We start from the raw sequence: 22327 nt of genomic DNA on the forward strand, positions 1-22327 counted from the left end.
GGAGACACTCCAGCAGTGTCCGTGTCCAGGCTCCATGTAGGGTCTGCAGAGACAGACTGTCCTGCAGCCCATTTGCCAGGGTTTCTGTTAGCCCAAGGGTGCCTGTGTTGGTTCCTTGCTCTGCTTTGCTGCTCTTGGGCACGTGGCAGCTGTGGCACCCAGCTGTGCCGGGGCCTGGGGTCTTTGACCCATCTTTGGTGTGAAAGGTCAAGTTTGGTCAGGGTGGGAGGCCAAAACAAGAGGGAGGTACCAGAGCTACTACTGCATCTTGGAGTTTTTGAGTTCTCCTGGGACAAGGGTTTATACAGAGGACTTGGGACACCTGGACTTGGGACATTTCTCAGCCGAGGAATCTGTAGCCCAGCCAAAGCCTGGCTTGTGGTGGGACAGCTGTGTGCGGCGGGGAGGCTGCGCACTAGGAACAGGGATCTTCCCCTCCTGCTGGCAGGTGCCGTCCTCCTGGACCTGGAGCAGACCACACTGCCTGGCATCGCTCACCTCATGGTGGAGACCATGATCATCTCTGACCAGATCAGAGCGGAGGACCGAGCCAATGTGCTGCGTGCCCTGCTGCTGAAGCACAGGTGGGTGGTACATGGCTGAGGGCTGCTGGGACTCAGGAGCTGTCTGCGAGCCCTGGGTGGCACAGGAGGTGGATCCCCTCATGGCCGCTGCTCTCCCCCTCAGCCACCCCAATGATGAGAAGGAGGGCTTCTTCCCGAGGAACCACTCCAGCTCCAGCATGAACTCTGTCGTGGGGAACCACCACCACAACCACACCACTGACACCTGCGTGCCCCTCATGGGGGAAGAGCGCATCGAGATGGCTGACCCCAAGGCCCATGAGACCGAGTGCAAGGAGGTGAGGGTCACCTGGGGGTTTACTGCTTCTTTTTCCACACCCTGGTGACAAGCGTTGGCCGGCGGCAGCCCCTGGCACCCACCTCTGGGCTCCTTCATGGGCAGCCTTGTTCTTGCAAGGGCTGAGCTCCCCTGGATCACCTGGAGTGCTGGAAATCAGGTCGCTGTGTTATGATTTCGAGACCTAATTTTAGCCTCATGCTTTATGCAAATGTATGCTTGAGCATGCGATGGCAGCAACAGCCCTGGGGCTTGCAGGGTGGCCGTTTCCTGCGAGGGTGCCTTGCCTCTGAGGCAGGGTGTTGGGCGTGCAGCCGAGGCAAGCCCGGCTGCGGATATGCTGGTGGGGTGCAAGGCTCTGCAGGGAGACCAAGGCACGGGAACTCCACCCTTACTTGTTTTTGTTCTTCCCTAGCAGAAAAACCCGCATCTCCATAACTCTGAGGGCCACCGTAAATACCTGAAGCTGATGGAGAAGATCCCTGAAGATGCAGAGGCCACAGTGGTCCTCGTGGGTAAGAGACAGCATGTAGAGTCCCCTGGCACCAAAAGAGACCAGTTCAGATCCTGGTCTGTCTCCTGCTTTCTGTACCCTCCCTTCTGAGGGGTATTTGGTCATCTTGTACCTGTTCCCAAAGTTCAGCTGGGAGGGAGCCTTGTATGCTCTCTCCTTTGGTGACAGCACACATTTTGTCTGTGGTAAATGTAAGGGGTACCTAGGTAGTTCCTTTCTTAAATTAAGAGGTTGACAGACACTGCTGCTGGGAGCTGGGGCCCACCTTACAGGAGAAAGTCCCACAAGACTCACCAGAACATCCCATTTTGCAGCTCAGAAGTGGGTAAGTGGCACCTGAGGGACTTATGGCCAGTCTCTGACTGTCCTCTGGCCATCGCTGCCCTCTGTCCGGCCTCCTCCCACCTTGCCATCAGCTGGTCCCTGCCCTGGGCAGGCTTGGTTGCTGGCTGTGTGTGCCCAGGAGCTTTGGGTTTATGGAAGCAGGGCCTGGCTGGTGGCAAGATCTTGAGTATCGGCTGTCGCGCTGCCGGGAGATATTTCTCTGTACAAGAGAGTTGTGGGTGGGCAGGCTTGAGCATCAGTGCGCTTGGCGCCTTCTGACCACAAGAGCAGTCCTTCTCAGCACTTTGCTGGCATTAACATCTCAGCAAATGCAGCTACACTGCAAGCAAATTGAATGTCATTGCCTATCCGGTCAGATGAAAAGCTCAGGCAAAGAGGCTTGGCAGCTCAGCCAAGCTGATGCTTAACCACAGCGAGGCCCCATCAGCTCCATAAACGCCCTTTGAACACTCAAATAACTAAACACTGGCCACTTCTGAGGTAAGGCTTTGTCCTGGGTTTCGCTTGGCCACTCAGGTGGCCCAGATTTGCCAGTCTAACACAGAACACAGCTCTTTGCTGGACATGGATGACAGAAAGATCAGTAATAATGCCAAAGAAGTACAAGTATTCAATAAATGTTTGTGTTCAGTATGGGAAGGAAGCGGCTGGTGTGCCGGAGGATGCGGGAGTACTTCCCAATCTGTTAGGAACCTAGGAGGCTGCCAAGCATTGATGAGATGCGGACATTGTAAAACAAACTGTGCAGTTTGCACCTATGAGTCTGTAGAGAACTGGCGCATCTTCATCTGAAAAAAAGTCTAGGGATACAGGGAACATACGAGAAAAACAGAAGAAAGCTCATAGCATCAGTGCTTAACAAGGAAAGGACAGTGATCCTGTACCTGTAGGCTGTTTAACCTGACATCCTTCCCAGCCAAAATCATGGCAGAGCTAATATGGGATTCAATTAATAAAGAGCTAAAGGATAAGAATGTAATTATTGCCAAGCAGTGAGGTTTATGGGAAATAGGTCATGTCAAGCAAACCTGATTTCATTCTCTGATGAGATTAGAAGTTTGTTTGATAAAAGTAACATGTAAGAGACTTCCTTCCATAAGGCAGTGTCTTAGTGGAAAACAACCTTCTGATTTAAAATTAGCCCCTTATAGTGTAAGTAGAGCCCATGTGTGAGAGATGAAGAATGGGGTAATTGGGAAAGGTAAGGAAAGTAGCACTGCTTGGAAATGATCAGTGAAGAGGGGACTTGGAGTAGTATTAGCATTATGTTCGCTGGTGTGTCAGTGGTCTGGAGACAAGTACAGGTCTCCAGGGCTCGTGGGAACCCCCAAAATCACTGTTTCCACTGTTAAAGGCAACCCAGTACAGCTCACCCCGGTGATTAACTCTGCTGAAAACATTGCCTCCTGGCAGGTTGTGTGCAGTTCCTGGAGCAGCCAACTATGGCCTTTGTTCGACTCAATGAGGCCGTCTTCCTGGAATCTGTCTTGGAGGTCCCAATTCCTGTCAGATTCATCTTTGTGCTGCTGGGACCGAGCCAAGCCAACATGGACTACCATGAAATCGGCCGCTCAATCTCCACCCTCATGTCTGACAAGGTGAGGAGCTGACAGGCGGTGATGCTGGCGCAGGCAAAGGAGCTTCGGTCGCTCCTCAGAAGTCAGCTCTGGGCCGAGAGCACTGAGAGATGCTGTGCAAAGGCCCAGGCGGGGCGGGCAGGAGGGAGCACCCGGGATTTTTAAGAGCAGCCTGGCTCGACTGAGGTAGGATGCTCCAGTGCTGAGGGAACAGCAGGACAGGCACTTGGCTGGGACAGAGAGTGCTAGGCTGGGTGAAGAAAGGGGCTGTACATAAAAGCAAGAGCAAAGGACTGCCCAAGGTAGAGGAGTTGTGTTCAGCTGACGTTTCACAAACAGAGAGGAGGTGAGGCTGAGCAGTGCCTGTGAGCATGACGCCTGGCCCAGGCCATGCTGACAAAAGACCCCTGGACTGTTGTCAGGTGTTTGGATGAAGCTTTCTAGCTGAGTCCCATGGCTGGGGCATGCAGAGGAGCACATCCGTGCAGGAGCAGAGATGAGGAGGCAGGAAGGTTTTTCTGCCAAGCATGTGCAGTGCTAGAAGTCCCATCTGGCTAGATGGCAGGAAAGTGAAATTCGCTATCCTGGTAAGGAATTAAAGGCAAAGAAAAGACAAATCTGATCATCTGCTCCATACATCCTGGACAGGAGATTCAGAGGTTCGCAAGGTCTTCCTGGCTGGTGCCGTGTAACTATAACTGAGTAATAAACCTGCCTGTCCTGCCACCAGTGGACAACTCTCCCTGAACTGGGGACTAAAAGGTCCACTCCAGAGCAGGTGGGTCGTGGACAACAAGAGCTCCCAACTGAAAGATATCTTTCCAGGAGCTGCACAGGGCTCAGCTGAGGCCGTGTTTTTAGCCAGGAGAGGTGAGGTGCTATGTTGCAGCTTCAGCGCTGCATTTGTGGGCTGATATCGCCCATCTGAGCCTCTGCTCCTCTGTTGCTGGAAGAGCGGAGCCAGCTGCCGCAGCCGGGGCTGGCCGTAGCAAGGTTACGCGGTGGCTGGCGCCGTGAAGAGAGTACAGTATCATTTACAGTTTGAAGCTGCGGCTCCAGGGAGTCTGTGTGCTGCAGGGACCTTAGCTGTCCCCTGCCTGCTGTACAGGCTGTTCACTTGTTCATCTTCCTCCAGCCCTTTCTCTGCAGGTGCGTTCCAGAGGCAATGCAGCACTTCCACCCGTTTGCCAGCACCTCCCCTCCTATCTGCAGTAGTGTGGTCTGCTCATCTTCTCCTTGGAGTCCTTCGTTGTCATCTTGTTGCCCTTGCTGTTAGGAGTATCTCCCCGTTTCTGACTGGTTTCCTTTGCGTGGCATCCCTCATGCTGTAGATTCCTGTTTTCCCTCCCTCTGCCATGTATAGACTCCCAAGAGTCTCTCGTGCTCCCTGCTCAGGTCCTCGTTCTTGTGCTTTATCTGTTCCACCAGCTTCTCCCTCCAAACAAACCCAAGACCAGATTAGGAGGACATGGGCCTGTTGCAGAGTCCTAATTCTGAGCTGCAGGGACAGGGGAAGTCTTTCATTTCCGTGTTGCCTGGCTCCTGGTACATCTCTGAGCTGGGCTCTGAAGGAGAGCCCTGCAGGACAGAGCAATGGCATGTAGAGCTTGTAAGGAGAAGGATCTTGGCCTGATGCAGCCTCAGGGGTCTGGTGTGAGCGGAAGGCTGGCCCAGCGTAGCACCTAGCTGAGGCAGAGAGGCACCAGGCTAGCTGAAAAGCACAGATCTGGTGGAGTGTGCTGTGGTCTGATGGAGCATGCTGTTGGCAGAGATGCTGCAGGAGCACCATCTTGATAAGAGTGGTGGGGCTTAGGGGAGAAAAGCCGGAGCAAGGGGGTCACTGGAAAAGATGGATAGGGAGGACAGACATGGAATTAGGTGGGACATTGGGTAGTTGGACAGGAGGGATTCAGGAGTATGGGTCACAGAGTGGCAGTAGTGAGACAAATAGTGGGTTGAGGGAGTGGGATGTTGCTGTATGGTCACAGCAAGTGTGTTTCCAGGATGTAGGTAGCTGGGTACATTCTCTGAGCCTTCTCCTTCTTCTTCCCTGCCCCTCCCAGCACTTCCATGAGGCTGCATACATGGCAGATGACCGTCAAGACCTCCTCAACGCAATCAATGAGTTTTTGGACTGCAGCATTGTCATCCCGCCATCGGAGGTGGAGGGGAAAGACTTGCTCAAATCCATTGCCACCTTCCAGAAGTTGCTGCTGAGGAAGAGGAAGGAGAGGGAGCAGAAGTCCATGAAGGAGGGGGCTGTCCAGGAAGCCAAAGGTCTCTCCACTCACATTTGGGCAAAAGAGTTTGTGCCTTGTGCCCTGTGTGCCCCAGTGGGCCCTTCGCTCACAGAGCCTGGCAGAGGGGTGAGCGGGGCCTGGCTCCTGCGGCGGGGAGGGGCGGGGGGGAGGCAGGACAGTGGCTGGGGCAGCGCTGGCAGCTGGGGGCAGCCAGTGGCAGTGGGGATGTGGAGCCACAGGGGACCCACCTGGTTAGCACCGCTGGAGGAAGGTCTCCACGGGGCACAGGGGAGTGGGACAGCCCACGGGCAAACGTGCATTCCCCTGCTCAAGCCCTGCCCTCCGTGCACCTCCAGAGCTGTGTGAAGTGAAAACTGAGGAAGAAGAGGAGGAAGCTGAGGACGACCCTTTGAAGCGGACGGGGATATTTTTTGGAGGTCTGGTTCGGGACATAAAGCGCAGGTACCCCAAATACCTCAGTGACATCAGAGACGCCTTGCACAGCCAGTGTCTCGCGGCCGTTCTCTTCATCTACTTTGCTGCTCTCTCTCCTGCCATCACCTTCGGGGGACTCCTAGGTAATGGGCCTGCTTTCTGGTCTGCTCTTTGCACGCTGGGACACTGGCTGTGTCTGTGTGATGCTGTGCTGGGGTGGGCTTCGGTGCCACTCGCCCAGGGAGAGCAGCGGCGCTGCGCCTCGGCTGCTGCCTTGTCCCCTCCCTGCCGCTTGGCCTCTCCAGCCTCAGCTCCCGGGGCTCCCTCTGCACTCCGTGCCCAACGCAGGGGACCAACGGGACGGGGACCTACCTCCTCCGTCTGGAGCTGCGTCTGCAGCCGGCCTGCCTGCGGTGACAGTGCCTGTGTCCGGGCTATGACACTCACACTTTGTTCTCTTTCCCAGGAGAGAAAACTGAGGGTCTCATGGGGGTCTCCGAGCTGATAATCTCCACCTCGGTTTTAGGGATCCTCTTCTCCCTGCTTGGAGCCCAGCCACTCCTGGTCATTGGCTTCTCAGGGCCTCTGCTGGTGTTTGAAGAAGCTTTTTACAAGGTACCTGTGAGGCAGTGTCCGTGCTTGGCACCCGCTCGCTCCACCCATGCGCTGGGAGGGCAGCCGGCATTTCTCTGCTCTCCAGAGGGTCTGTGGTGGTGTGGACTCCCTGGGTCCTGCCAGGCTGCCCGCAGCTTGGCCAGGGCCGGCCCTGGCTCTGCTGACCCTCTGCAGGTCACGCTGTAAGGACTTCTGCCTGCTGTTGCTGTGTCCCATGGGCTGACCCCCTTGAGTTGTGTAACAGTGCTCCTCTGCCTGCTGACTGTGAGGGGAGCATCGTCTCCCAGCCCTGCGCTGCAGCCCCTCCTGGCACAGCGAGCACTTGCAGCTGCATCCTAAAATAGTGCTCTGTAATACTTTCTTGTTCTTGAGGCTTCCTTTGGAGACTGTTTCACAACTTTTACCTGTCTTCAGGTTTCCTTGTATGGGAACCCAACAACGTTCAGTGTACTACCCATTTGGAAAGTCCCACATACATTACTCTCACCTCTCAGGACGAGCTCAAGGGTGTGTGCAGAGATATCCTGGCCAGCTGGGATGGACATGTGTCTTTCTCAAGTAGCATGACCTCTTCACTGTTAAAAGCACCCCTGTGTCACTGTACCTTCAAGCAGTGAGTCTAATCCTCCTTTTTTCTGACTCCTAGCATGTCTGGGCTTTTAAAGCATGGTTTTTTGTACAGCTAGATTTTCACCTTGGTGTGTCAAGAGTTTGGAGCCAGTGATGCCATTGTACAGCAGGGGGGTTTCTGCTCTCCTGTGACTGCCCTTCTCACTGACCGCTTTGGCTTTGCCCAGCCATGGTGGACAAAGGTGTACCTCTGCCTTGAGTGAGGGCACCGTCTGTGGTGGCACGGCTAGGAAGGCTACAAAAGGGGGGATGTGTGGGAGTGAGATACACCTGTGGTTGGTGGCTGGAAGCAGTTGGTGTTGCTGTGATGGGAACAGGCTCGGGACGTATGTGTGGATGAGCAGAGGTGGTGGAGATGGTCTGTTCTGTGGTGAGAGCCTCAGGGCTTTTCTCCACATACATACAACTGTGTTCATACACAGGGCGCTGCCTGGGATCGTGGCCCAGCTAACATAGCCTTTGTGCAGTGGGACATAGCTGGCTGCTCAGGCTCTCCTTAGTGGGGAACAGGCTTGTGCTGTCGAGCGCATGGAGCAGTGGAGAGCTGTGTTTGAGGAATGGCACCTCCGTACGGGTGGGGTGGAGAGCGTCATGCACAGGATGGCTTCAGCAGAGAGCGAAGGAGGTACTCTTACAGGGACCGGAGCAGTGAACACCTGCTTGGTATGAGCTGGCTGGCGTTAGTGCAAAGTCTGCAACTTCACCTGTGACTCCAGCCCTGGATTCACTGTCTCTGTGCTGATGCGGATACTTTTTCCCAGGAGAGTCTGTGATCTTAATGGGGAGGACATGCGGGAGGCAGCCTGAGGAGCCATGAGTAACTCCTTCGCCTTTCCATTTCAGTTCTGCCAGACACAAGGCATTGAGTATCTGACAGGCAGAGTGTGGATTGGTTTGTGGCTCATCGTCTTCATCTTCATTATCGTGGCAGCTGAGGGAAGCTTCTTGGTGCGCTACATCTCGCCCTTCACCCAGGAGATCTTTGCTTTCCTCATCTCCCTCATCTTTATCTACGAGACCTTCTACAAACTGTACAAGGTGAACCTTCCCCAGGGGGATGGGCTGCCGCGTCTCTCAGTCCCCAAGGAACCTGCTGCTTTAGCGTACAGGAGGCAGGGGAACAGGGCAAGCACAGCCACAGCTTTCCTAGGCGCTCTGCAGAGCAGTTCTTTGCTGGCCTCTCACGCCCCAGCCCAGCTGGCCCCTGTGCCACCACAGAGGCTGGCAGGATGAGCCCTAACGTCTGTCTCCCCTTCTTTTCCCACAGGAGGCATTAAAGAGGGGCCACTTTTCTGTCCCCAGCCCTCTCCAGCTGGGTAGGTTGCGAGGCAAGGTGACAGATGCTGGGATTGTCCGCGCCCACCATCTACCACCCTCACCTCTCTGCAGAGCAGGAGACCTCCGCATCCCTCTGCCCCCAATAGTGACAGTGCCCCCCGCCCCTCCTTGCAGTGACCGTGCCTGCTGCTTCTCTCCCCTGCCTAGGTGTTTGCAGAGCATCCTCTGCTGAAGTTCTACCCGCCAAACGTGCAGAGCGGCCTGAATGCCAGCGTGCTCCCTGCGGATGCGATGTCGCTGGGAATCAGGATGCAGCCCAACACCGCCCTCCTCTCCCTCATCCTCATGCTAGGCACCTTCTTCATTGCCTTCTTTATGCGCAAGTTCAAGAACAGCCGTTTCTTAGGAGGAAAGGTGAGAAGTTTGTGGCACCCAGATGTTAAGGGCAAGGGACGTGCCAAACAAATAATGCTTCTTGCTACAGCCGTTTGTTCTCCAGAGCATTTGGGCAGTCCCCGAAAGAAACACCAGCAATATAATTAAATACCATGCAGAAAAGATGATAGCCTGGGCTAGGCTGCAGGCCAGAGCTGGCTGTTGATGATGGTGTCTGCGCTGTCCTGCTCCAGTGAGCTTTGCTGAAAAGTCCCCTGGGCCTTGTATCCAGCCAAAGGAGCTTTCCCAGGTCTGGTAAACTAGAATATAGGAGGGAGAGCTTACAGCTTGTTCCATTTGGACATCTCTGTACGTGTGAGGCATCTGCACCATCCGAACAGGCCAGTTGGAGCAATTAGCTGGTCACTTCAGAGTGGCTGGAGAACTGTGTGTTATGTGGGCAGTGGGATGCGCGGCCCCATGGGCCAATGCTGGGTTCCCCTGTCTGGCTTGTCAGCCATGCTCAGGTTTGCCGTGGTGCTTGGCCCTATCAGGGGCTTCGCTTTGCCCCAGGCTCCCTGTAGCAGGGTGGGTGCATGGAGCTGGCCCCTTCCCTTTGCCAGCGAGGGTGTTTGTTCTGCAGGCTCGACGGATCATCGGAGACTTCGGGATCCCCATCTCCATCCTGGTCATGGTGCTGGTGGATTACACCATCACTGACACATACACACAGGTAGGCTCCAGCGCTGCCCCGCAGAGTCCCTCCTGCAGCCCAGCAGTGATCCCTGCGGCACCGTGGTCTGCTCTTGTGCAATGGGGGATTTGCGTTGCCTGCCTCTGTGGTCATAACAGCGCAAACCAGACAGAGATGCTCCCCTTGTCCTCACCCCCACGCTGAAGGGAAGCTCCAAGGGTCTCGCTGAGATGGAGACCAGAGCGGCAGGGACTGGAGTGCCTCTAGTGTCCCCTGATACTCCAGCTGTTGGTAGGGGAGGCTCTAGGGGACCAGAGGGCTTCACTGCAGTGAATTCCTTGTTTGTAACTCTTAAAACTTGCAGTCAATTGGCAAGACATAAATTGGTTATGCACACTGAAGGAAGGGGTTTCGGTGGGGTACTTGTCATGGGTTTAGTACTCAACGTATTTATACTCTCCTTAACTGTAGGCTACTAAATATTTTGATCGCTTTATCTCAGACACAATGATCTCTTTCCCAGTTTATGCACAAACTTAAATGTTATCAAACAAACCCATCTCACAGGTTTCCTTTTATTCCCCATTTTTTAGTAAATATGTAGTTGTATCTTTTTGGTTTGGTGTTTCTTTCAGCTAACACCGGGGAGAGGGTGAAAGGTAGTTCCTGGTCAGCATGCAAGCTTTTTATTAAGACAGCCCAAGGCTTAACAGAATCCAAATGCATTTTTATTCGTTTAAATTTCAATGAAAAACCTGGTTTTATCAGACGTTAGTAAAATCATGCACTTTGTTACATCCTTTTCATACCCGTCTACGCTTCTACAATTAATGTCAAAAGCATGATCGTTTCAGCATTAACTCAGCATATGTACAAAGCTTTCTGAGAGAACGGCACTTAGTTACACAGCTTAGCTCAAGTACAAGCATTCCAGGAATATTATTCATACTTATGCTGATTAACATAAATGCAAATCATAAACTCTCCCTGCAGTGCTCATGCAGGCAGATAGCAAGAACTTCTGTAGAGCAGCACAGTGCCGAGAGTTCAATTGGTGATGAACGCAGGGTCGGGACGATGTACAGCTGGGAGTCTGTGTGGTCTGTGAGCGGAGCACAAAAATGATATTCCCTCTGAACACAATCAGAGTGAGGTCATTTCCAGAGAATGTGTCCAGTTCTGGGGTCCATGCTGCAAAAACAATATTGGAAAAACGTCTCAGAAAAGGCTTGGAAAGCCACCTCAGAGAAGGGGAGGCAGTTTGGGACACTTGATTTCTCCAAGCAGAGGTCAAGGAGTGTTTTAATCATGATCTGCAAGCACTGACATGGGGTTGAGGTTCCAGAGGGAAGATATTTCCTTGGTCTCTTGGACAAAAAACAAGGGAATTCCAGTAGCTGAAAGAGGAAATGAGACAGGCCCATGTTAGGGGACATCGGATTTTTTGCGCTGAAGGGGATTATCTGTGAGAAAGTCCCACTCGGGTCAGTGTGGCTGTCCCATCATCTGAGGTGTTCAGACCAGGGAGATGAGGAGAATCAAGATTAGTCCTGTGTGAGGCTGTGGGCACATGTGTATTGATGAGTAACTGCTGGGTTTTGCGGTTACACCACCAGAAACTGAATGTCCCCTCTGGCCTGTCGGTCACATCTCCTCACAAGCGTGGCTGGTTCATTCACCCCATGGGCAGCACTGGGACCTTTCCAATGTGGATGATGTTTGCCTCTGCCATCCCTGCCCTCCTGGTCTTCATTCTTATCTTCATGGAGACACAGATCACTACGTGAGTACCTCCCCTGCCAGTGCCAACCATCACTGGCCCCTAGGCAGGCAAGGCTGGTATGGGTACTGGTGGCATTGGTGTGGAGATGCGCCTGGCAAGGACAGCAAGGGCAGGATCCTGCCCATTTCGGACTGTACCTGCTTGGGTTCTCCCTTTGTCTCTTGGCTCCCCTCCTGGCATACAGTGTGGTGGAGACCTGCCTCTGCCAAGCGCAGGAGGAAACCTCTAACCTGAGGTTGACAGCCGCCATCCCTCTCCTCAGCCATCTCCTTGTTGTCTGCATGTGTGGCCTTTGCAGAGAGTGGACGTTGTCCCCAGCCACAGTGCTGTCCCTGGGCCTGGCACTGACTCTTGCTCTTTTTTCCTCCCAGGCTGATTGTGAGCAAGAAGGAGAGGAAGCTGCTGAAAGGCTCTGGCTTCCACCTGGACCTGCTGCTCATAGGCACTATGGGGGGTCTTTGTGCCCTCTTTGGGCTGCCCTGGCTGACAGCGGCAACGGTGCGCTCCGTCACCCACGTCAATGCCCTGACGGTCATGAGCAAGGCCATTGCGCCAGGAGAGAAGCCCAAGATCGAGGAGGTGAAGGAGCAGCGTGTGACCGGAGTGCTTATTGCTGCCCTCGTCGGTGAGCCTCTGCTCGGGTGAAGGGGTGAGGGGGGAGGTCAGGGCTGACCACTCGAAGCTCCCTCCTGGCAGCGTCCCTGCCCCACAGACGCGCCTGCACTCTGCCTGCTTGCTGCAGGACTGCTCCCACCTTCACGCATGCCAGCTCTCCTCTAGCAGCCTTTGGTAGCCCCTCATGGTCAGTCCTTCTCTGCAATGCCTCCAGCTAGACCCCTCTTGAGCTTCTTTTCCCTTGCACCCCGGGACGGACAGAGGGGAGGTGGGAGGGGGACGGAGGCCGGAGTGCCTTGCAGAGGGGCTGGCGTGGGACACACCGTGCCCTGAGCTCTGTCTGTGCAGGTCTGTCCATTGTGATGGGCAACATGCTGCGGCAGATCCCGCTGGCTGTGCTTTTCGGCATCTTCCTCTACATGGGGGTTACGTCTCTCACTGGCATCCAGCTCTACGAGCGGCTGCTCCTGATCTTCATGCCATCCAAGCACCACCCTGACCACATCTATGTTGTTAAGGTGAGCGAAGGCTGGTTGCGGGGAACCGGGTAATAAGCAGAGGAAGAAGAGGCAGGTGAAGGGGAGGATGGTGCCTTGCTAGAGTGATGCTTGGCTTGGTGACCCCCCTCAGCTGCAAGTTTGTGCCGAGAGGTGGTGCAGTGTGCTGACAGACTGCACGCAGGAGTGTGATGCAAGGATATTGTACGGACAGGCTGTTTATAGGGGTGATGCAGTGCTTGAGCTGCGAGTGGGTGTGCTGGTAGGTGGCACAGAGCCTGCTGTGGTGTGGAGTTCTGCCTTGCTGTAGCGTACATGCAGGTAAGAGCGTGCAGCAGTGTTGCGTTATGGTACTACCGTACGCAGAAGGGTTATGTTTTGCCAGTTGGTTGTTCATTAATCTTTGTGGAAGGATAAAGTGTTCTTTGACTGGATTTACCTCCCTAGGTGAAGACCTGGAGAATGAATCTCTTCACCTGCATTCAACTGGCCTGCATTGTGCTGCTCTGGGTGGTGAAATCTACGGTGGCATCCTTGGCCTTCCCCTTCGTCCTGATCATGACAGTGCCATTGCGACGCTTCGTGCTTCCCCGCTTCTTCCATGACAGGGAGCTCAAAGCGGTAAGCGGATAACTGTCCTCACAGTCTGGCTTGCAACACTGGAATGAGGTTGAGGAGGTTCAGCAGACTGAAAGTCTGGGAGATCCTCAGGTGGCAAAGCCTTGGCTTTCCCTGCTGTTGTCTGGGGCTCTTTGTTCAACAGCAGAAGGTGGGTCGATGGTTTCCTCAGAGCTTGTAGCCCTGGGAGTGCAATGTGGGATGGATGGGCAGCTTAGGGCAAGGAGACAGAAGATCCTGCCTGCAGAGGCCTGGAAAAGGGATTTCCGCTTCCATCCTCGTGCCCATTTGTGGCTGTTTCATTAGGAGGTGCCCCATTTCCACTCTGAGACAGCAGCAAGGACAGCCCAGCAGCACACCAGGACCTGTGGCTGCTCGGCACAGGAGCACGTAACCACAGTGCCAGGGTGCTGGCAGCTCCTTGGGCGCTGGCCACTCCTCCGCTACTGCCAATATCTCGAGCTCCTGTTGGAGAGCAGCCTGGGGCAGCACCCAGACACCGTGCTGCCAGCAGGGGAGGAGGGAGGTGCTGCTGTGCTGGACCAAAGCCCCAGTGGTGGGACACTGTCAAACATGAACACTTGTAGGAAAGGGCATCGGACTGGGGAAGCACGGACAGGCATGAGCGGCCAAAAAGGGGGGCTGTTGTGGGGGGAAGGAGCAAGAGCTTTGCTCTTCCCAGCGCAGCCCAGCTGCCTGGCTTGCTGCACGCTGATCCCTCAGTGCCAGGCTCGAACCCACACTGGGGGTGGCTGTGGCCTTCAGAGCCCGGTCTCTGCCTCTCCCCAGTTGGACTCGGAGGATGCGGAGCCGAATTTCGACGAGGATGGCCGGGACGAGTACAACGAGCTGCACATGCCTGTGTGAGCTGGGACCTGCCCTGCCCGCTCACAGGACAGGCCGCTCACGCCTGCTCGTCCCTCCCAAGGACTAACTGGAGACTTGCCGTGAGTCACGCCATCTCTTTCCTGGACCAACAAATGGCTGTTCTGTAGCCCCGTGGGAGGCAGCCCTGGCTCCTGCTGTCCCATCGCTCGCTCAGCAGAGGCTGCGAGTCTCTCTCCTCTTGGACCTGGTGGGCTGAGTGAAGCTGCGTGGGTCCCAGTGCCCGTGGGCCAGGGCTCTGCCCCCTCCCTGCTGGAGGCAGCCCGTGCCCGGTCTCCAGGAGGTGAAGGGGAGCCATGCCAGCTGGTGCCACTGTGTCCCCCTCCACTACTGTGAAGCTTGGGTGTCTCAGCACCACGTGCCACCGAGCAGTCACAGGGATGGGCTGGATGCTGCCTGCGGACGGCCGGTGGGCTCCTCCCAGGCCAGCAGCCTCCCTGCTCGGCTGGTGGGTGCCTTGCTCCTACTCCCTCTGCCCCCTCCCAGAAGGGCTCATGCTGGGCCTGTGCCACAGCCCCTGGCCCACGGGGCTGCTGCAGCCTGGCAGATGGGCAATGATGGACGAGTGCCCTGGCCCTGTCCTCCAGACCATCACCCTTCCACAGGACTGTTTTTGGCTCTTGCTCTGCATCAGGGAGGCTCTTTGCTTACTCCCAGTTTTCCCAATCCTCTTCCCAAAGGAAAACCACACAGGGAGGGGACGCTGGGCACAAATAGGTATCCTGAAGCCTCAGGTGCCTGCCCTCTTGCAGGGGCTAAGAGGAGTCCTGTGCTGTTCTGCACCTCCGCAAAGGTTGCAGGGGTAAAAACTCGTCACAGGGCTTCATCCCAGTTCCTGATCCCCATGTTCCAGTCCTTGAGAACAAACTGTATTTAAGAGGCTATACAAGAGACGTAGTGCTGGAGCACAAAACAGTCCTTTGGGTCCTCTCCCTTACCCTGTGCAGTGATCCACTGGGTCCGGCTCCCTGCAGCCCCACAAGGAAGTCACTGAAACCCTGAGCCCCAATTCTGCTGCCATACTGGGGTGACCTTTCACATCCAGGGGTGCCTACCAAGTGGGAAGGAGCCACTTTCTGCATGCCCAGCACTCAGCTCCCAGCACCTCTGGGCGGCTCTGAGCACCTTTCCACCTGGCAGGGCTGTCTCCTGGGGTCTGCCTGGGCTGGCAGCCGCTGTTCAGAGCTGCCTCAGAAACTGCTGATGGTGCCCTTGCTGCCTGCGGCAGCTCTGAAGGCAGTGCCAGAGGAGACGGGCACCCCAGCCTCTACCCGGTGGGTGGTGATGGAGTGGCCTTCCGGAGGAGGCTGGGATGCACGCTTCACCATTGGATTTGGGACAAGCCACTGCCCCGGTTCCCACTCATCAGCCTGGCTCCTGCGAGAGGTGGTGGGTGCTTCATTACCGGGAGGGTCCAACACCTTCCCCAGGAGGCTGCAGAACTATTCCACGGGAGAGAGAAACCTCCCACTGCGGCAGGTTCCTGCCCCACAGCCTGGCCCCGCGCAGGGCCCGGGGCGGAGAGACGAGTGTCTCTGTGTGTCTGTGGCCGTGTGTGTCCTGTCCTCCCCTTGTAGTGTAGGAGGCCTGTTGTCACTGTGCATTGTGACTCCTCTGACTGTAGTGGAAACAGCTACACCAATAAACTCTTCACAGGAACTGCGTCTGGCTCTCCACTTTTGTTTGTTTATTGGCAATAAATTGATTGAAATTCCCCAATCCAAAACTGTTTCTTGCCCACAACAGCAGCCAGCGAGGGAGCAAGGCCCATCTGGAGTGGGGACTGTCAGCTTCTCACCCACTACCAGCACCGAGGTGAGCTCTCCACCGCCGTCACCAAGCAGGCTGGTTGCTGTGGGCCCAGCTGAGCCCCCGTGCTGGCTGCTGGAAGCAGGCTGAGCCCCGTATTTAACCAGAAACGTGTACTCACGCCTGCATGCATCCATACACGCGCATGCATGTGCCTGCGTGCTCAGCAGCGCTCAGTGCCCATCTCCTTACCCAGCCTGTAGCCACGCGCTGAACGGCAGAACCACGGGTGAGCATGGAGGAAATGTTTCATTAAATACACGTTCCTTCCCAGGCAGCAGCCAAACCAGGCTCCTGAGCTGCTGGCTGCCGCAGCCCGCCTGATGATGGATTGGGCATCCTCCAGCCGTGCTCTGCTGGGTGCTGCTGCGGGGAGTAGGCGGTGGTCCCACCTCCCGTGGTCAGGGTTGCTGGCCGCTCCTGGGGCTGGTCACTGGTGGGACAGGTGGCAGAGGGCTGAGTCTGCCCGGGCGCAGGGGTGGTGGCTGCCCCCCTCCTGAGCTGGCCGGCTGGGGGATGGGCAGCACGTAGCCCTGCAGCATCCTCTCCAGGTCCCAGCAGCGCTGCTGAACCTGCAGGAGAGGAGGCAGCTCCGGTGCCCAGCTCCTGAGCATCCCAGCATGGATGGGAGCATCCATGAATGCTCCCTGCAGGGTGCTCCGCCACATTGGGAAATGCTCCCTCTCCCATCCCCGATCCACTGCTCTCCTTCTCCTCAATGCCAGGGCTTCCCAATGAGCCACCGGTTTGGACCGGAGAGGTTGGGGCCCTAGCCAGTCCCACAAGACCCATGTCTCCAGCTTGGTGTCCAGCCCTTTCCATGCACCTCCCCAGCCCCCTGCTCGTGGCAGTGCCCCACTCTCACCCTGAGATGTGGGGCAGGGCGCGTGTGCAGAGCCAGTGTGCGTCCCTTACCGCATCGATCCTCCGGATGAGGATGGGCCTGACCTGCAGCTCCAGCAGCCAGTCGGCCTCCAGGATGCTGTGGTGGTACTCCTCCAGCTCCAGGCTCTTCTGCAGCTCCTCGGCCAGGGCAGCCTGGAGTCGGCGACCACCCATCCGACTTCCTGGGCTCTGCCAGGGCTGGGCTGACTCCATCCCCTCACCTCGCTGCTGCAGGCGCAGGACGCGGATGCGCCGGGCGACGTGACGGACCTGGGCATGCAGGGCAGCTGCCCGCTCCCCACGGTGCAGCAGAGCCAGCAGCTCCTCCCGGCTCTGCCGCAGCCGGGCTCGCAGCGCCTCGGCCCTGCTGCCTGCACCGAGGGGCCGCAGCGGGACCAAGGGGTCGGGCAAGCCCAGGGCAGAGCCGGGCTGCTGGGTGGCCGTGCCACGCGGTGGGGGCTGCGTGGTGCCGGGAGCCAGCACTGCTCTGCCCTGCATTGGTGGCAGCGACGGTGATGGTGATGGTGGCAGGGAGAGGCTGTACCTGCTCCTGTGCAGACGGACCCATCGCCGGGCAAGCTCTGCCGTGGCCAGGCTCTGGTGAAAGACATCAGGGACCAGCCGCAGGACCTTCACAAAGGGCCCCACGCCGGCAAAGCCGCGCAGGTCATGCAGGCTCTGGGGGCTGAAGACCCGCTCACCAAGGGGCCCCCCCTGCAGCAGCAGCCCCCAGTTACGCCGGTGGGCAAAGAGCTGCGTGGCCAGGCGTGGGATGGAAGCCGGGGGGCATTGCCGGGCAGGGCGGGCGGGCGGCTCCTCGTGCACGTACAGGTTCTCGCAGAGTGGGACCACCACCCTGGCGTCAAACCTCTCCTTCAGCACGCTCAGGTACTGCAGGTAGCCGGCCAGCCAGCCCACGTAGCCGGCCACGTCGGGGCTGGCCGAGCCAGGCCGGTGCTGGGCGAGCGTCTGCAGGTGCTGCCAGCTCTCGACCCGGCCCGAGGGGCTCCGTGGCAGCACCAGCAGCAGCACGTGGTACAGGGGGCGAAGATCGAAGCCCTCCCGGCACCACCGCATGTGCCCCACGAAGGCACCAATCTCCCCTTCGAGGGCAGAGTAGAGGGCCTCCATGGGTGGCCACGGTGATGGAGAGAAGGCAGTCGGGACAGCAGCTCACCCGCACGGTCCTGGGCACTGGATGCTTTGGCAAACGCACTGCCCCAGGATGCAACGCACGGGCTGGTGCGGGCAGGATTGCTTCGGGGGCTCTGGTGTGGGTCACGCGCGTGGGCTCAGCCAGCAGCCGGTGCTACCAAAGGCCAGCTTTGGGATGGGACATCTGGCCAGCTCAGATGAGTCAGTCCCGGCTGCTCTGCTGGGGAGGAGATGGTGGGTGGGTGGGGAGGAGGGTGACAGGGCCAGGCTGGGGTGGGAGGAGTGAGGGCTCTGCGAGGGGTGAGCTCAGAGGGGTCCCCCCACTTTTGCGGGACCAGAGAAGTGATAGGCTGCTGGGTGCTGCCACACCAGGGAGCACATTGGACTGCAAAAACCCAGCGCCGTGCGGGGAGAGGAGCAGAGAGGCTGACCAACGCCCCAGGGGATGCTGCCCGGGGGATGCTCTGGGACGGGACAAGTGTCCTCCCGCTCCCCGTAAGGGGACTCCTTCGTGCCAGACCAGGACTGTGCTCTGACCGGCAGTTTCTCTCACCTCTTTGCTGTATGAGAAGAGTTTTATCTTTACAAAAGTAAGCAGCCACCCTCGCCTGTCTGCGGAACTGAAAATGGGAGGTCTGTTCCCAAAACTATTAACTGTATTATTTTAAACAATTGTGTGTTAGGCAAACTATTTGGGTTTCTGTTTCTGCCACCCAAGTTCAAGTACACTCCAGCTATCTTCTCCAGCTATTTTTATTCTCCGCAGCCAGGAGGGGCTGGCACATCTCTGTTGTGAGATACCACTGGCACCCATTCACATGGCTGTTAGGCTGGGAAGTTCAGGAAAGTGCTGGCTAAGGCCATTCCCATGACAAAACTGGGAACCAGTGCCACTGGCAAAATTTCTCCTTTCTCCTGTATATCTGGAAGTCCTTTTCCTGGTGAGGAGGGGATTGCCCCCTTGGGGGACAGCTAAAAATTTCATCAGTAGCACATTCCTCGTGCAGGAGGCGGGTGGGCGTGAGAGTGGCTTTGGTTGCATTCAGCTTCCCCAGTAAGTGTCTGCAAGTGGGTTTGTTTAAATGTGAGTCGCACCAGTTTGGGGGGAGCAGAGCTGATGCTGAGGGAGAAGACGCCCGCGTGTGAAGCCCGAGAGACCAGCTAAAGAGCAGCCCCAGCTCTTGGGTGATGAGGTCCAGCTCGCAGTTGCTGACACTCAGGACCGCCAGCAAGTACTGCCGAGCACCGGTGACCCGGCACATCCCTGCCATGACTCCAGCCCCACACTCTCTGCCCCCTTCTGCCCTCCATTCACCTTCCCTCTGCTTTGAAAGGGACTCACCAGCCCCAGGAGAGGCACTGGGGAGTAGAAGAAGAAAGGACTGAGCTGGGCCCTGCTGCCTGCCAGGGGAGGAACCTGCCCTCCTCGGGCACGGACACAAACCTTCCTCCCCATGGGAACGGCAGGTTCGGACGTGTCCCTCTCGCTGGAGTCAGCCCTTCCCAGAGCCGGCTGCCAGCTCTGCAGACATTGCTACGGAGCTACAGAGAAGAGATGCAGCTCCCTCCAGCCCCTCTCCCTCGCACAGGTCTTTGCAAAGGACGCTGCCCTCACAGGGGTGCCTGAATCCTGGCCACGTTTCTTCGATACAAGTGAGTACTCCTCTGCATGGCCCTGAGTTTGTCCCAAAGGCTTGTCTGGCCTTGGATCCTCAGCCTTGGGTGGTTCACTGCCTGCCTGCTGCCTCCTGCCCCTGCCCTGTCCCTCCCAGTGTATCGTCCTTGCAGGGCTCTTCAGCCCTCCAGCTCTCTGAGGTGCCTGGACTGGCACTGCTCCCCAAAGGGACTCTTAGGAGAAGTAAATTGTCTCTCGAGGGAGGGAGAAGGGTAAATGGGATTAAGCCCTCTGTTAGAAACCTCTGACAGAGACAGCGTCCCTGGAACAGGAGTCTGACCCCAACAGTTCCCCTTCCACCTCCACCTGGCTGCCTGTGGGAGAGGGAGCCTTGACCACGACGTTTCAGCCTGCTCAGCGAGCAAGCCCTGCCTGCTCAGAGAGCTGGCTGGGGTTGTGCCCAGCCCTCCCGCCCAGCACTGGGACCCTGGCTGGGAGCTCTTTGCTGGGGATGGGGCTGGGACACTGCTCCAGTGCCGGTACAAGTTTCTCCTGTCTGTGAGCGCACTTCTGATGGGGTGGCACCTACCCACAAGCCGACGCGTCTCTCTGCACAGAGGTGGCTCACATGAGCTCCCTTCCAGAGGGGGGTGAAGCCGCTGTAAGGTTGAGATGGTGAAGGCTCAGCCTGAGCTCTAACATGTGTCTGCCACAGCTTTTCCCTGCAGCTAGCAGCTGGGAAGTGGGCTGGCACCCATGGGTGCCCTGACTAGCTCAGAGAGGGCCACGCAGGAGCCAGAGCAAGGCGAAGCACTGAGTACCCACGCTGCACAGCATCCCCCATCGCTCCTGCCACGTTGCTCTGTGACCTCCTGGGCCACGGGCTGCCAGATGTGACCTCACCACTGAGCAGGACAGACAGGTAATTCCCCTCTGTGACCTTCTGCAGAGAGCGAGGACCTTGTGGTCCCTGCTGTGGGAGCCCAGCTGGATGATTGCCTTAATCTGTCAGCCCAGTGTCTCCAGAGGATGTCACCTCCCCTCCAGCACGCAGGGTGCAGTAATGTCACCGGGGGTGGGAGAGGCTGGGGATTGGCCGGCTCCTGCTGTCACCAGCTCTTGTCCTCAGCAAGGACAAGAGGTCAGATGCTGGGGCCGGTTCCTGGTGCTCTGAACTGGGGCTGCACTCACTTTTCAGCCCTGAAATGCACCTCAAAATCAGGCACTCTGGCAGACAGTAGGTGTTAGCACAGCCTTGCCTGCTCCCTGGGTTTGCTAACCCAGTCGACCACCATCTCCGGTTGCCTCCTGGAGACATGCACACCAAAACAGGGCATCGTTTGGCTGCAGGTACACAGCAAGAAGTGCTCTCTGCTTTAGCACAGAAATGATTTTGCGGGCTGAAGCTGCACAGGCGAGATCAGGAAGAGGAAATGTACTGAGCTCCGGCTACCAGCACCTGTCAGCAGACCTTGGCCGTGGCCAGGGATAGTGATACGACACCATTTAACCTCCTTGCTTTGTTGCCTGGGTTTATCGTGCAGCTGGAGACAAAGACAGAGAGCTGCCCGTGTCTGGTAAAACAGCCCAGCCTGGGAAGCGACTGCACCACAGCTGGCTGACACACTTTCTACAGCATGAATCCCACAGTAATGGTATCTGTGAGCAAAGCCCTGCTTACACACTCGGTTATGCAGAATCCGCAAGGCTGTTGGTAACAGAGCCATCTGTGACCTCCGCAGCACCACGCCATTAATAGCAAGGCTTGGTCTGGGTCAAACAAAAGCAGGGCAGGCTTAATAGGAGAGGAAATCAGGTGGATGTGCTTGGCTGGCCTCATCCCCGCGTGTTCCTACTGTAATTATACCCTTGTGCAGCTCAGCTCTCTTGTTCAGCTGTCTTGCCGCCAGGACTGCATTTCTCATGACCAAGGTGTAAAAGCCGCACGCAGACACCTTCTGGCCCCAGGCAAACCTGTGGCAGCACAAAGGGAGCCGTGGCAGGGAACCTCGGCTCATCGCTGCCGGGAGAAGGACATGTGGCCTGGGACATGGCAGGGAAGAGAAGGAAGGGACCAGGACCACTGTCTGCAGAGAAAGGTGGAGATACCCGATTATGGGTTTGGTTCATCCAGCACGGCCAAGTGCAGACAGGGCCGGTAGAAAGTCACAGATAGTGCTGGCCCCAGCAGCACAGCTCGGGAGGATGCTTCAGAGGCCAAGGAGTGGCCCTTGGTGACAGTCGGGTGGACCTTCCCAGCACCTGCCCTCCAGCACTCTGCTCTGGCTGGAAATGAAGAAGACAACCTGTTTTCCTGACCTGTGGAGAAAGGGCAGCCCTGGGGGACATTGCTGTGCCTGGATGGGATAAAAATCTCTTCCAGCTGCTGTCAGGCAAAGCAGGGGTGCGGGCACCCTTGTCTTGAGCTCTGCAGAGTGCAAAGGCAGCACCCCGAGCTGCGGTGAGGCAGGCTTGCTGCTGGTGGTGGCTGAAGTGAGATGAGAGCCAGGGGGGTGCCCAGGACAGATAAACACCCCCCGCCTCACGTTGTCCCCACTTTCAAGGAGGACTGCCCCTCACAATCCCACTCTCGGGGGAGCAGGTGCCGTAGTGCTTGGTGTGACCCTGCGAGAGCCTCTCCAGGCTGCCTTAATCACATTCCTCTGGAGCAGGGACACATCTGGTACAAACATGATCCTGTCCCCAAGGAGTCTGGGCTAATTCCTGCTGCAGAGCCCCAGAGCAGCAACGGGCAGGGAGAGCTTTGGTGCGGCTTCGGTCGGTGCTGTCCTCACCTTGCAGGGGACAGGGCTGGCTTGCGAGCGGTGGGCAGGAGGGGATGTCCACAGCTTCATGCTGGGTTGGGGCAGTCTGAGCCCTGACCTGGCCTGGCCAGACCCT

General features: G+C 57.1%; 1 protein-coding gene across 2 annotated transcripts in view; it reads left to right on the forward strand.

The window, feature by feature from the left end:
* SLC4A3 (solute carrier family 4 member 3) overlaps positions 1 to 14031 on the forward strand; it is a 32254-nt gene extending 18223 nt beyond the window's left edge. Inside the window, exons 11-25 of one of the 2 annotated variants that reach the window (XM_075430883.1) lie at positions 449 to 584; positions 688 to 862; positions 1277 to 1376; positions 3134 to 3318; positions 5361 to 5574; positions 5894 to 6115; positions 6439 to 6587; positions 8061 to 8255; positions 8703 to 8909; positions 9514 to 9603; positions 11181 to 11347; positions 11719 to 11972; positions 12311 to 12480; positions 12907 to 13080; positions 13867 to 14031. In XM_075430883.1, coding sequence (XP_075286998.1) covers positions 449 to 584; positions 688 to 862; positions 1277 to 1376; positions 3134 to 3318; positions 5361 to 5574; positions 5894 to 6115; positions 6439 to 6587; positions 8061 to 8255; positions 8703 to 8909; positions 9514 to 9603; positions 11181 to 11347; positions 11719 to 11972; positions 12311 to 12480; positions 12907 to 13080; positions 13867 to 13944 — 2516 coding nt within the window. In that variant the 3' untranslated portion in view covers positions 13945 to 14031. The remainder of the gene's footprint in view (positions 1 to 448; positions 585 to 687; positions 863 to 1276; positions 1377 to 3133; positions 3319 to 5360; positions 5575 to 5893; positions 6116 to 6438; positions 6588 to 8060; positions 8256 to 8702; positions 8910 to 9513; positions 9604 to 11180; positions 11348 to 11718; positions 11973 to 12310; positions 12481 to 12906; positions 13081 to 13866) is intronic. The other variant, XM_075430884.1, reaches the window with a different exon arrangement.
* The last annotated feature ends 8296 nt before the right edge of the window (positions 14032 to 22327 follow it).

This window comes from Opisthocomus hoazin, chromosome 9, assembly GCF_030867145.1.
Source record: "Opisthocomus hoazin isolate bOpiHoa1 chromosome 9, bOpiHoa1.hap1, whole genome shotgun sequence".
NCBI classification, from domain to species: domain Eukaryota; kingdom Metazoa; phylum Chordata; class Aves; order Opisthocomiformes; family Opisthocomidae; genus Opisthocomus; species Opisthocomus hoazin.